The 15,762-nt window shown below is 37.0% G+C and overlaps 1 protein-coding gene across 2 annotated transcripts in view; it reads left to right on the top strand.

Annotated features, from left to right (window-relative positions):
* SLC25A31 (solute carrier family 25 member 31) overlaps positions 1-15,762 on the top strand; it is a 44,140-nt gene that overhangs the window by 6,458 nt on the left and 21,920 nt on the right. For both annotated transcript variants that reach the window (XM_012507679.2, XM_003264641.4), the window contains exon 2: positions 7,488-7,615. In XM_012507679.2, coding sequence (XP_012363133.1) covers positions 7,488-7,615 — 128 coding nt within the window. The remainder of the gene's footprint in view (positions 1-7,487; positions 7,616-15,762) is intronic.

Here is a 15,762-nt window from a genome sequence, read left to right as displayed (position 1 = left end):
GACACCTGGAGCTTCAGGGAATTCAAGAATTCTGTGACGTCTATGTAAAACTATTTTATGTATGTGAGATTTTATATTTTTTCTGACATAACCCATTAAGAATTGGCTGCTATACTACTTTAACAGTTTTCCTGTTAGACTTCTAGGGATTTGTTTGTAAATTTTCACTGAGATATTGACATTTCTTTTGATGCAAATGTTTTATTCATGCAAATACAATTTTTCTCAAAGGAACACATTCTTCAGCCAACTCTAGCAAACCTCTTTAGTCATAAATCTGACACTCTGTCATCATGGTCTCATGTTAGTTTCCAGATGTCTTTATCATTAAAACCTTCTGTTCCTGTTCAGTACACTAATCAAAAGTTACAAACCTTTGTACTACTCTTTTTTTTTTTCTTTTAGATAGGGTCCTGCTCCATCGCCCAGGCTGGACTGCAGGGCACAATCGCGACTTAACTGCAGCCTGGAGTTTTGGTGTTCAAGAACTCCCACCTCAGTCTCCTCAGTTGCAGGGAGCACAGGCACATGCCACCATGGCAGCTAAGTTTGTTTGGGGTTTGTTTTTTTTAGAGATAGAGTCTCACTGTGTTACCCAGGCTGGTCTCAAACTTCTGGCCTCAAGCAGTCATCCCTCTTCAGCCTTCCAAGTCATTGGGATTACAGGCATGAGCCACCATGCCTGGCTTGTGCTATTATATATTATACTCATTTTTTATATCCTCAGAAATATAATCATAATTACAGAATTATAACTAATAACTCCTAGTCTGAAACCCATAATATACCAGTCAGCTGAATTAGCCATTTCCAAAGTGGCCATTAATAGTTAAAAAGCCATGTGTAAAATAGCCTTCAAAAACCAGTTTATTAGTTTTTTCCTTTAAACAGCTGATTTCAATTTTCTTTTTAGGAGAGGGTCTCACTCTGTTTCCCAAGCTGGAGTGTGGTGGCACCATCACAGCTCACTGCAGCCTTGGCCTCCCAGGGTCAAGCGATTCCCACTCCAGATTCAAGCAATTCTCATTCCTCAGCCTCCTGAGTAGCTGAGACTACAGACGTGCACCACCACACCCAGCTAATTTTTTGTATTTCAGTAGAGATGGGCTTTCACCGTGTTGCCCAGGCTGGTCTCAAATTAAGCTCAGGCAATCTACCTGGCTCAGCCTCCCAAAGTGCTAGGATTATAAGTGTGAGCCACCACGCCTGGCCCAAATTGTTTAATTTCCATATAATTTGTGCTTTTGAGAGATCTTTTTGATATTGACTTCTGTTTTTGTTCTGTTGTGGTCTGAGAGTGTGGTTGATATAATTTCAATTTTTTTGTATTTATGGAGACTTGCTTTATGGCTTAGCATGTGGTCAATCTTGGAATATGTTCCATGTGTAGAAGAGAAGAATGTAATTCTCTGGTTGATGGGTGGAGTATTCTATAGATGTCTATTAGGTTCGAATAGTCAAGTGTGGAATTTAAGTCTAGAATTTCTATGTTCATTTTCTGCCTTAGTGGTCTAATGCTGTTGGTGGGATGTTGAAGTACCCCACTCTTATTGTGTGACTGGCTAAGTCTTTTTGTAAGTGTAGAAGTACTTGTTTTATAAATCTGGGTGGTCCAAATGTTGGGTATGTATATATTTAGGATAGTTAAATCTTCTTGTTGAATTGAACCCTTTTTCATTATGTGATGCACATCTTTGTCCTTTTTATTTTTGCTGGTTTAAACTCTGTTATATCTCATATAAGAATAATGACCCCTGCTCTTTTTTGTGTTTTATTTGCATGATCCTTTTCCAACCCTTTACTTTGAGCCTGTGGGTGTCATTACATGTGAGATTGGTCTCTTGAAGACAGCAGACAGATGCATCTTGTTTTTTATCCAACTTGTCACTCTGTACCTTTTAAATGGAGTGGTTAGAGGTTTACATTGAAGGTTAATATTTGATATATGAGGTTTTGATCATATTGTGAATTCGTTAGCTGGTTTCTTCATATTTTATATTGTGTGGTTGCTTTATAGGGTCTCTTGGCTATGTTCTTAATAGTGTTTTTGTGGTAGCAGGTATTTTTCTTTCATTTCCATGTGTAGAGCTCCCTTAAGGATTGCTTGTCAACCTGGTCTGGTGGTAACTAAATTCTCTTAGCACTTGCTTGCCTGGAAAAGATTTTATCTCTTCTTCGTGTATAAAATTTAGTTTGGTGTGATATGAAATTCTTAGTTTGAATTTTTCTTTAAGAATGCTGAAAATAGGCCCCCAATCTCTCCTGGCTTGTAATGTTTCTGCTGAGAAGGCTACTGTTAGCTTGATGGGTTTCTCTTTGTACGTGATCTGACCTTTTCCTTTAGCTCTCTTTAAGATTTTTTCTTTAGTGTTGACCTTGGACATTCTGGTGACTATATGCCTTGGTGATGTTCATTTTGTACAGTATCTCACAGGTGTTCTCTGGATTTCTTGTATCTGGACAAAGATTAGGGAAATTTTCTTGAATTATTTCCTCAAATATGTTTTTTGGATAGTTTACTTTTTCTTTTTCTGTTTCAGGAATGCCAGTAACTTATAGGTTTGGCTGCTTTACATAATCTTATATTTCTCAAAGACTTTGTTCATTTATTAAAATTCTTTTTTCTGTATTTTTGTCTAACTGGGTTAGTTAAAAGGACCAGTCTTCAAGCTCTGCATTTCTTTCTTCTGCTTGGTCCAGTCAATTGATAATTTTTTTAATTGTATTTTGAAATTTCTTAAGTAAGCTTTTCAATTCCATAAGATCTCATTGATTTCTTTTGAAGATGTTTATCTCTTCTTTCATTTCCCAGATTACTTTAGAAGTTTGTGCCTATCTTCAACCTTCTTTTGGATCTTATTGAGCTTTCTTACGATTCATGCTTTGAATTCGTAGTCATTTCTGAGTTTCCAGTTTGGCTAGGAACCATTGCTTGACAGCTAGTGTGATCCTTTGGTGTTGTTATTACGTTCACATTTTTTGTGGTGCCTGATTTCTTGCCCTATTCCTTCTCAGCTGGAGACACTAGTGCTTCCAATTTTTGTAGTCATTTTAATGCAGGTAGGATTTTTTTTCTTTTTCTACGTAACATTATTGGGGTTTTTTCTTTCTCTTTCCCCCTCCTTACTTGGGGGTATAACTGTAGACAGTATTGGGTAGGGGCTTTTGACTTTGCTCTATAGCCCTTGGGGGTGTAACTGTAGACAATGTTGGACAGGGGCTTTTGACTTTGCTTCTATAGCCCTATGCACGTATGTCAGCAGGTTTTATATTGGGCTATGGGATCCAACCTACAGGCCAGTAGATTGCATGTACAGCTGAGTCAACTGAGGCAAACACAGCTACATATGTACTTGACCCCTATTTACTGGGAGAAAGGATGGGCCAGGCTGATGATTCAGGAGAGCAGATGGTCAGAATGCCTGGAAATCTGCCTGGTTGTGGAGCAAGACAGCCCCACTTCACCACAATGTCTGCACAGGAAGGATGGGGCAGCTCAGGCTGCTGATCATGGCAAGTAGGTACTCTGCCTGCCTGAGTGTGAAGCTGAGAAGGCCCCCTCCACACAGATCTCTGCAAAGGAAGGGTGGGGTGACTCAGGCTGCCAATGCAGGTGAGCAGGTTCTTTGAATGCCTGGAGATCTGCCTGTGTATGGAGCAGAGAGGGCCCCACTGTACCACAATCTCTGCACAGAAAGGGTAGGGTGGCTCAGGCTGCTCATCTAGGTGAGTGGGTACTCCAAATGCCTGGACATCTCTTCAGTTTCTTTCATCAGTTTTTTAAACTTTTTGGCGTACAGATCTTTCACCTGTTTGGTTAAATTTATTCCTAATGTTTTGTTTATGCTATTGTGAATGATACTGTTTTATTACTTTTTCAGGTAGTTCATTGTTAGTATACAGAAATGTGATTGATTTTTCTGTGTTGATTTTATATCCTAAAACTTTACTGAATTATTAGTCTAATAGTTTGTTGGCATATTTAGGGTTTTCTGTATGTAAGATCATGTCATCTGCAAACAGAGACAGTTTAACTTCTTTTTAATTTGGATACTTTTTTTTATTCCTAATCACTCTGGCTAGAACTTAAGGTACTATATTGAATAAAAGTGCAAGAATGGATCCCTTTGTCTTATTCCTGATCTCAGAGGAAAGTTTTCAACTTTTCTCCACTGAGTATGATATTATCTGTGAGCTTGTCACATATGGCCTTTATTATGTTGTAGTACATTGCTTCTATACCTAATTTGTTGAGAGTTTTTATTACATAAAGATAAATTCTGTCAAATGCTTCTTCAGCATTTTTTGAGATGCTCATATGATTTGTGTCCTTCATTCTGTTAATGTGGTATATCACATTTACCAATTTGTGCATGTTGAGCCATCCTTGCATCCCAGGCATAAATCCCACTTGATCGTAGTGAATGATCCTTTTATCATTATATTGAATTCAATTTGGTAGTATTTTGTTGAGGACTTTTGCATGTTTGTTCATTGGAATATTGGCCTGTAATTTTCTTTTCTTGTAGTATTTTGGTTGGCTTTGGTACTGGGGTAATATTGGCCTTGTAAAATGAATTTAGTAGAATTCAGCTGTGAAATCATCAGATCCTGGGCTTTTCTTTATTGTTAAGTTTCTGATTACTGATTCAATCATTGTTGGTCTGTTCAGAAATTTATTCCTGATTCAGACTTGGTAGATTATATGTTTCTAGAAATTTATCAATTTCATATATGTTATTTCATTTCTTGGTATATAATTGTTCATAGTAATCTCTTACGACTCTTTGTATTACTGTAGTATTAGTGGTAATGTTGCTTCTTTCACTTATAATTTTACTTACTTGAGTCTCCTCTCTTTTTTTCTTAAGTCTAGCTAGAGGTTTGTCAATTTTGTTTATCTTCTTCTAATAAAATACCAACCAGCTCTGGATCTCAAAAAAATAAACTCTTAGTTTGCTTGATATTTTTCTATTATTTTTATAGTCTGTATTTCATTTATTTCTGCCACTGAAACCGGCTCAATTGGCCCATGGAACTGATGTTTATTGTTTCTCATCAATAAACCAAGGAATTGACCTTCTCAGTCTTAAAACTTGAAAAACTCGTATTTGTCATATCTGAGTTCCTTTCTCAGGAAACCAACCTTTGGGCCATAGTATCAAGGAACTGAAACTTACCAGATCACCACGTCTGAACATTGACACACTAACCCCTTGCCTGTCATGACTGCCTGATTGATTACCTGTTGACCAAGTCCTTCTTCTTATTCCTCCCTAATTCTTGCTTTCCCACACATAGTTACATTTCTTTTCTGCTATATAAACTCCTAATTTTAGTGCGTGAGAGAGGTGGATTTGAGATTCATCTGTTCTCCTCAGACACAGCACCCAAAAAAGCCTTCTTCCCTGGCAGTACTCATCGTCTCTGTGATTGGCTTTCTGTGCAATGAGCAGCAGAACCTAGACTAAACCCTTGGCATTTTGGTAACACTAATTTTTATTATTTCTCTCCTTCTTCTAACTTTAGACTTAGTTTGTTCTTTTTCTAGCTCCTTGTGGTATAAACTTAGGTTATTTGAGATCTTTCTTCTTTATACATATGCATTTATTGCTATAAACTTCTCTCTTAACTGCTTTTGATGCATTTATGAGTGTTGGTATGTTGTGTTTCCATTTTATCCCAGGATTTAAGTTTCCTCTTCATTTCTTCTTTGACCCATTGGTTGTTAAGAGCATGTTGTTTAATTTCCATGTATTTGTGAACTTTTTAATTATCTTCCTGTTCAAAAATTGTTGCAGCAGTTTCTTTTTTTAATAAAGCTTCATCTATTATAATTTTAGAACTTTTCTGTGATTTGTTTCTCCAGAAATCCAAGCCTAGAGTAGAGTTTTGGAATCATACAGAAAGCCTGATTTTAAGTCTTGGTTGGCTAGTAATCCTCAGGCAGTTTTTCTTTTTTCTTTTCTTTTCTTTTTTTTTTTTTTTTTTAAAGACCGGTTCTTATTCTGTCACCCATGCTGGATTGGCAGTTGTGTAATCATAGCTCACTGCAGCCTCTACGTCCTCAGCTCAAGAAATCCTCCTATTTCAGCCTCCTGAGTAGTTGGAACTACAGGCACATGCCACTGCACACAGCTAATTTATTTTTTTAATTTTTTGTAGAGATGCGGTTTCACAATGTTGCCCAGGCTGATCTTGAATTCTTGAGCTCAAGCAGTCCTCCCAGTTTGGCCTCCCAAAGTGCTGGAATTACAGGCGTGAGCCACTGCACCTAGCCTAGTTTTTGAACTTTTTAAAGTTTCACTTTGTACATACTTAAAATGGGTGCTGTTGGAGAACCTACATAATAAGCATAATTGATTAAATGATATACATGTAAATTCTTTGCCAGTGACTGGTTCATATAGCGAATGCTCAGTAAGTAGTAGTTGTTACCATCACATGTTGAATACCCTAGTAAAGATGGAGTCAGCTATGAGTACTGAGAAGATTATTTCTTTGCCATTAAATATGCTTCTGAATTGTCTTTGTGTAATCACTTTATATCCAGCCTTGGGTTCACCAAGATTCTTTATTTTTTTCCCACAGGGTTAATGTTACGTATTTAACAAATAAGTATCTTTCCCTCTATGTACTTATCTAACTTTGTTCAATTCTGAGCACTAGCCCAGTTAACTGAGATTATTTTCTTTTGAATCTTTATTTTTAAAAGACTGATTCTGGGTGTTCTCCAAACTGGTGCTAGAGGTATCCTGTTCAGAACAGCAAGGCCAAAGCATTTTACAATTTGTAATCTAGTGAAAACAATCAAGGCTATTGCAGAGCTAGCCTGCCATGCTCTAGGGCAGCTCTATATCATAAGGATAGTTCTGAATTTTAAGGGGTACACAATGAATTACATGGGTTGGTCAGTCCCTGGAGAATTCCCATCTCTCCCTCAGTTCTCTAGAATCTGCCTGGAATTGAGATGGATCCCTTTTCTGGATAAATTTTAACACCCATTCAAAATGGTTCCAGATCATAAAGATAAGGGCACATTAGATTCTTTTATCGTGTTCTCATTCTCATAAGTATGTGTACAAATCAGTAAGTGGATTTATTCTATCATACTCATTTGTAACAGCCTTACCACCATAGGTGTTGTACATCAGGATTTGGGAATAAGCCTAAGGGTTACTAGCCTCTAACAAATACAACTGAGCTCTGTTTTTCTACTAGTAAAGAGCCCTATATTCAACTAATATCACTTTCCGTTCTAGGTATTCAAAGCTCTTTATTTGAAATTTTTTAAAAAATGGAATGGGGTGCAATAGAGTTAACACTGCCTTTTTATTTTTCAGTGGAGACACGCATTTTAGAAAACTTTATTTTTCTCATAAGAAAGGGTATGTTTTAGACAGTTCGTATAGCTAAATTTGCTAAAACTATGGCAATTGTTTAATAATACAATGTAAGTTTATGTATTTGTATGTTTCCTTCTATAGGTTTCTTCAGTTTTTGGCGTGGCAATTTGGCAAATGTTATTCGGTATTTTCCAACACAAGCTCTAAACTTTGCTTTTAAGGACAAATACAAGCAGCTGTTCATGTCTGGAGTTAATAAAGAAAAACAGGTAATTATATATATTTTTTTACTTTTTCCTTCCAATATAGAAATTTTCCATCCAATATAAATTTCCCATCCAATGTAAATGTATTTCACTATCTCTAAAATTTTCTTTAAAATGGTTAGATTTGTCTTAACTGTGATGTTTTATTTGGGGAGGATGTGCTCAAGTAGTGGGAAAAAATAATGTGTGTATTGTTACAAAAATCATAAAGGATCTTTTGTCCCAAGGCAGTATTTTTTGAATAAATATTATACTTAACGTAATTTCATCTTATCACTGTTTTGCACTGGGGAAACACGGCATTTTGTCTGCTTATTTTAAGCGCAGAAAGAAATCAACAAGTACGTAGTTCCTATTACTGAGGTAATTTATATCCTGAAGAAGTAAATTATTTCTTCTTTGAGAATAAAGATATATTTCGCTGAGATTGAAGTGTATAGGAAGTCCAAATGGAGCAAAACTGGAAAATGATAAATTTAAACTAGAGAATTCTTTTTATTGCAAGGATACTTCTTTTTTCCAAGTAATTACTCCCTTGGTTACAAAATCTCAATTTCAAAATTTCCTACTCATATAAACTACATGTTATTTATTCTGATTTCTATTTGTTTTGTTGTATCCAATACACTATACTACCTACATTACTCCCAAGATCTTCCCCTCACTCTTACAAAATCTCTCTTCCCCCTCATCTTTTCTCTTTTTCTCTCTATCACTCCTCATCTCCCACTTCTGCCTCAGCCAACCAAGCTGTCTTAGGAGGTTTTTTAAAAGCAAGTCTTTGTGGAACATTTCATTGTTGCTGCCTCTTTAAATTTCCTTTTATGCTCTGTATTCCCTTTTTTCACAGTTTTATTAACAGTTGTTCATTGAATGTTTTGCCCTGTACTTTGGCCAGGGTGGTGGGGCAGGGCGAGGGGGCGCAGGTAGAAAGGTAACCAAGAAAATTCCCTAGACTTAGAATTGGAAGGTTTAGATTTGGATCTTGTTTAGCTACATGAGGTTTTTTTACTTTTATTTTAGGTTTGGGGGGTACATGTGAAGTTTTGCTTTATAGGTAAACTCGTGTCACAGGGGTTTTTTATACAGACAATTTCATCACTCAAGTATTAAGCCTAGCACCCAATAGTTATTTTTCCTGCATCTCTGCATCCTCCCACCCCCCACCCTCAAGTAGATCCCAATGTCTGTTTTTTCCTTCTTTGTATTCATAAGTTCTCATCATTTAGCTCCCACTTACAAGTGAGAACATGCAGTATTTGGTTTTCTGTTCCTGCATTAGTTTGCTAAGGATAATAGCCTCCAGCTCTGTTCACGTTCCCACAAAAGACATGATTTTGTACTTTTTTATGGCTGCATAGTATTGCATGTTATATATGTACCACGTTTTCTTTATCCAGTCTGCCATTATGGGCACTTAGGTTGATTCCAGGTTTTTGCTATTGTGAGTAGTGCTACAATGAACATTCACATACATATGTCTTTATAGTAGAATGATTTATGTTACTCTGGGTATATACCCAGTAATGATACCTCTCTTTTTAGCTCTTTGAGAAATCACTATACTGCTTTCCACAATGGTCCAACTAATTTACACTCCCACCAACAGTATATAAGTGTTCCCTTTTCTCCACAACCTCGCCAGCATCTGTTATTTTTTGACTTTTGAATAGTAGCCATTTTGACCATGAGACAGTATCACATTGTGGTTTTGATTTGCATTTTTCTAATGATCAGTGATACTGAGCCTTTTCCATATGGTTGTTGGCCACATGTATGTCTTTTTTTCAAGAGTGTCTGTTCATGTCCTTTGCCCACTTTTTAATGGGGCTGTTTTTCTGTTGCAAATTTAAGTTCCTTGTAGATGCTAGATAGTAGACCTTTGTCACTTTGCAAATATTTTCTCCCATTCTGTAGGTTGTCTGTTTACTCTGTTGATAGTTTCTTTTGCCGTGCAGAAGCTCTTAAGTTTAAGTAGATCCTATTTGTCAATTTTTGCTTTTGTTGCAATTGCTTTTGGTGTCTTTTTCATGAAATCTTTGCCCATTCCTATATCAAGGATGATATTGCCTGGGTTGTCTTCCAGGGTTTTTATAGTTTTGGGTTTTACATTTAAGTCTTTAATCCATCTTGAGTTGATTTTTATATATGGTGTAAGGAAGGAGTCCAGCTTTAATCTTCTGTATATGGCTAGCCAGTTATCCTACCACTATTTATTGAATAAAGGAGTCCTTTCCTCATTGCTTGTTTTTGTCAGCTTTGTCAAAGGTTAGATGACTGTAGGTGTGCAGTTTTATTTCTGAGCTCTCTACTCTGTTCCATTGGCCTATGTGCCTGTTTTTGTCTTAGTACCATGCTGTTTTGGTTACTTTAGCCCAGTTCTATAGTTTGAAATTGGGTAACATGATACCTCTAGCTTTGTTATTTTTGTTCGGCTATTCGGGCTCTTTTTTGGTTACATATAAATTTTTAAACAGCTTTTTCTAGTTCTGTGAAGAATGTCATTGGTAGTTTGATAGGAATAGCATTGAATCTGTAAATTGCTTTGGGAAATATGACCATTTTAATGATATTAATTATTCCTGTCCATGAGCATGGGATATTTTTCCATTTGTTTGTGTCACCTCCGGAGGTGAAAGATGAGAATTACAAAACACTGCTCATAGAAATCAGAGAAGATATCAGATAGAGATCTTTCACCTCCCTGATGAGCTGTATTCCTGGGTATTTTATTCTCTTTGTGACTGTATGAGGTTTTAAAAGTCAGTTTACTTCTCTGATCCCTAGTTTCCTCATCTAAAATTTGGGCATAATAATACCTATCTCATAGTTTTATTATGAGGTTTAGATGAGATTACTTGTGAAGTGCATAGCATAGTACCTTGCTTTTATGACAGGCATTCAGTAAAAATATTTCTGGCCTGTTAAGCTGACAGCTCTAATAATTGGAATTTCCCTTGACTCAGATTGTTAGTTCCACAGCGTCAGGGTCTCCAAAACTATCCTCAGGGTCAGTGACTGGAAGGACATATAGAACTTAGAAAATCTGTTATACTGTGGTTTATTAAAGCAAAGGTACTCCAATTAAAATCAAAGGAAAAAAGGCACGCAGGGAAGACACCTAGAGAAACCCCAGGTGCAAGTTTATAGTTGTCCTGTCCTAGTGAATCATATAGACAGAATACTTACTTCCCAAGAACATACGACAGCACATGATGTGTTGCCACAGTGAGCTTACCTAAGCCTTGGTGTCCAGGGTTTTTCTTTGGGATCAGTATCATAGGCGTGGAATGTGACTGACCTTAGCTACACAGTTTCTGGTCCCCTTCCAGAGATCAAACTCATACAGCTTAGTCCAAAACCCCAGGCATAGACAAGCAGGTGTTTACCATAAATCACAATGTTAACACAAACTCTCCCAGCTGAGTCACTCACCTCAGTCCCTTGTAGATCTTGAAACAGTCCTATAAATCAGCTCGTGCCCTTCTCATTTGAAACCTGAGAGCATGCCTGCTCACCCAACAACCCACCAGGAGGCTCATCTGTACGTGACCCCAGAGACAAGCCTAAAGAGCTCAGTCTCAACAGTCCTAAAACAACCCTGTGACTTGGTTCCAGCCCCTGTCAGTCAGTACTCACTTCCCAGGGACCTACCCCATCATCTAACGGAAGTGGTTCCAGAGTTGGGAGGAAACCACACCCATCAGCACACCTAGTAACAGGCCTACCATCAATGAAATATGATGCAGGCCCTCATCCTAGCACCAACTCACAGACCAAGGTCCTTGAGGCAGTCCAATTCACCCAGGATCTAGATAGGATATGTGCTCACTACAGTTTTTGGTTAGAGACCCACCAACTCCATTCTGCACTGTGGACCCAGCAGCAGCCATGTGACTTGGATCCAACCCCACTGAACTGCCATCTATATAGCAGTCCTATCAGTCCAAAGACCTAACAGGAGAAGATTTTAACTTGCCAAAACCAGTTTTCTAAGACTGCAAGAAAAGTTTGGTCTTTCAGATATCCAGACACCAATACAAGGCTACATGGATAACAAAGACTCAGGCAACCACGGCATCACCAAAGGAAACTAATAATGCTCTAATAACAGACCCCAAACAAATGGAGATATACAAATTGCCTATGAAATAATTCAAAATAATTATCTTAAAGAATCTTAATAAGATGCAAGATAGACAACTGTGAATGAAAATAGGAAAACAAAACCATACATGAACAAAATGGGAACTTTAATAATGAAGTTGAAACCATTAAAAAAAAAAAAAAACCAGAAATCCTGGAGCTGAAGAATACAATGACAGAACTGAAAAAGCTCCACAGAGAGCTTTAACAGCAGACGCAATCATGCAGAAGAAATTATCAGCAAACTCAAAGATAGGTCATTTAAAATTAGCCAATTAGAGAAAAAAATATAAAGACTGAAGAAAGCATAGGAACCTATGAGACACCATCAAATGTACAAATATGTGAATTATGGCAGTACATGATGAAGAAAAAGGGGAAGAAAGCTTATTTTTAAAAATATTGTCTGAAAATTTCCCAAATCTTTGGAAATGTATGGACGTCCAGATTCAGGAAGCTCAGAGGACTCCAAGCAAGAATAATTTTGAAAAGATCCAGGTGTGGATGGGCACAGTGGCTCAGGCCTATAATCCCAGCACTTTTGGAAGCCAAGCCAGGCGGATCACGAAGTCAGCAGATCGAGACCATCCTGGCCAACATGGTGAAACCTTATCTCCACTAAAAATACAAAATTAGCTGGGTATGGTGAGGCAGGAGAATCGCTTGAACCCAGGAGGTGGAAATTGCAGTGAGCTGAGATTGCGCCATTGCACTCCAGCCTGGGCGACAGAGCGAGACTCCATCTCAAAAAAAAAAAAAAAAGCCAGGTGCAGTGGCTCACTCCTGTTATCCCAGATCCTGAGGAGGCTGGGATAACTCCTGTTATCCTGAATACTTGAGGTGGGATGATTGCTTGAAGCCAGGAGTTTGAGACAAGCCTGGGCAATATAGCAAGACCCTATGTCTGAAAATAAACAAAGAATACTAGAAGATACATTTTAATCAACTTGCCAAAAGTCAAAAACCAAGAATTTTAAAAGTAGCAGAAAGAATTAATATGTGAGGTTATAAGTGAACTTCTCAAAGGAAACCTTGCAAGCCAGGAGTATTGGCATGACATTCTCAGAGTGCTAAAAGAAAAAAAAAATGTCAGCCAAGAATAATACCTGGCTAAATTGTCTGTCAGAAATGTAAGAGAGATAAAGACACATTTCAAGGCAAAAGCTAAAGGATTTCATCACCACCACACTGACCTTGCAAGAAATGCTAATGGGAATTCTTAAAGTTGAAAGGACAATAAATAACAACATGAAAACATATGAAAATATAAACTTCAGTGGTAAAGGTACACAGGTGCTCCTCAACTTACAGTGGGGTTACATCATGATAAACTCATAATAAGTGGAAAATATTAAGTCAAAAATTCATTTAATGCCCTGATAAATCGATTATATAGTCAAAAATCATAAGTTGAACCACTGGAAGTCCAAATACTCCTTGACTCATAATGGGATTATTTCCTTATAAACTCATGGTAAAGTCAAAAATTGTAATTTGAACCATTTGTATTGTCAAATTTGAAATACTCTAATACTGTAAAGGTGATGTGTTTATCACTTTTAATCCTTAAAGTCAGAAGACATTATTAAAAACCACTATAATATTTAACAGATATGCAGTATACGTAAATGTAAAATGTGATGTCAGTAGCATAAAATGGAGAAGTAAACGTATAGAGTTTTTATGTGCAGTTGAACTTGTTGATATCAGCTTAAATTAGAATATTGTAATTATAAGGTGTTTTATGTGAGCCCCATGATAACCATAAAGTTAAAAAGCTCTAGTAAATACAAAAAAAAGAGAAAGGAATTAAAGCCTACCTTTACAGAAATACAACAGATTATGAAGGAAGACACCAAGATTGGAGGAAAAGAAGAAATCAACTACAAAAAGTAAACAGTTAACAAAATGGCAATAGTAAGTCCATATTTATCAATAACTTAAATTGTAAATGAGTGATTTTTAATTAAAAAACATAGTGGTAAAGAGATTAAAAAGACTCAACAGTTTGTTGCCTGTCAGAGGACTTTAGCCTTAAGTATACACATATACCCCATCAAGCTACCAATGACTTTCTTCACAGAATTGGAAAAAACTACTTTAAAGTTCATATGGAACCAAAAAAGAGCCCACATTGCCAAGTCAATCCTAAGCCAAAAGAACAAAGCTGGAGGCATCATGCTACCTGACTTCAAACTATACTACAAGGCTACAGTAACCAAAACAGCATGGTACTGTACCAAAACAGAGATATAGATCAATGGAACAGAACAGAGCCCTCAGAAATAATACCACACATCTACAACCATCTGATCTTTGACAAACCTGACAAAAACAAGAAATGGGGAAAGGATTCCCTATTTAATAAATGGTGCTGGGCAACTGGCTAGCCATATGTAGAAAGCTGAAACTGGATTCCTTCTTTACACCTTATACAAAAATTAATTCAAGATGGATTAAAGACTTAAATGTTAGACCTAAAATCATAAAAACCCTAGAAGAAAACCTAGGCAATACCTACCATTCAGGACATAGGCATGGGCAAGGACTTCATGTCTAAAACACCAAAAGCAATGGCAACAAATGCCAAAATTGACAAATGGGATCTAATTAAACTAAAGAGCTTCTGCATAGCAAAAGAAACTACCATCAGAGTGAGCAGGCAACCTACAGAATGGGAGAAAATTTTTGCAATCTACTCATCTGACAAAGGGCTAATATCCAGAATCTACAATGAACTCAAACAAATTTACAAGAAAAAACAACCCCATCAAAAAGTGGGTGAAAGATATGAACAGACACTTCTCAAAAGAAGACATTTATGCAGCCAACAGACACATGAAAAAATGCTCATCATCACTGGCCATCAGAGAAATGCAAATCAAAACCACAATGAGATACCATCTCACACCAGTTAGAATGGCCATCATTAAAAAGTCAGGAAACAACAGGTGCTGGAGAGGATGTGGAGAAATAGGAACACTTTTACACTGTTGGTGGGACTGTAAACTAGTTCAACCATTGGGGAAGACAGTGTGGCAATTCCTCAAGGATCTAGAACTAGAAATACCATTTGACCCAGGCATCCCATTACTGGGTATATACCCAAAGGATTATAAATCATGCTGCTTTAAAGACACATGCACACGTATATTTATTGCAGCACTATTCACAATAGCAAAGACTTGGAACCAACCCAAATGTCCAACAGTGATAGACTGGATTAAGAAAATGTGGCACATATACACCATGGATACTATGCAGCCATAAAAAATGATGAGTTCATGTCCTTTGTAGGGACATGGATGAAGCTGGAAACCATCATTCTCAGCAAACTATCGCAAGGACAAAAAACCAAACACAGCATGTTCTCACTCATAGGTTGGAATTGAACAATGAGAACACTTGGACACAGGAAGGGGAACATCACACACTGGGGCCTGTTGTGGGGTAGGGGGAGAGGGGAGGATAGCATTAGGAGATATACCTAATGTAAATGATGTGTTAATGGGTGCAGCACACCAACATGGCACATGTATACATATGTAACAAACCTGCATGTTGTGCACATGTACCCTAGAACTTAAAGTATAATAATAATAAAAAAAAGATATTGCAGGCAAATGGAAATTTAAAAAGAGCAGAGGTGGCTATACTTACATCATACAAAATAGACTTTAAGTCAAAAACTGTGAAAACAAAGAATGTCATTACATAATGATAAAGGGGTCAGTTCATCAAGAGGATATAACAATTGTAAATATAAATGCACTCTACGTTGGAGCACCTAAATCTATAAAACAAATATTAATAGATTTGAAGAGAGAGACAGACTGCAATGCATACTGCACTTTCAACAATGGGCAGATCATCCAGACAGAAAATAAGAAAACATTGAGCTTGAACTACACTTTAGATCAAATAGATCTAACATATATTTAGAACATTCTATCCAAAACCTGTAGAATACACATTTTCACAAGCATATATGCAAGTCTTAACAA

Source organism: Nomascus leucogenys, chromosome 7b, assembly GCF_006542625.1.
Source record: "Nomascus leucogenys isolate Asia chromosome 7b, Asia_NLE_v1, whole genome shotgun sequence".
In the NCBI taxonomy this organism is placed as follows: Eukaryota; Metazoa; Chordata; class Mammalia; order Primates; family Hylobatidae; genus Nomascus; species Nomascus leucogenys.
The sequence above is the reverse complement of the archived record's forward strand: the minus strand, read 5'-3'. Positions and strand labels throughout refer to the sequence as shown.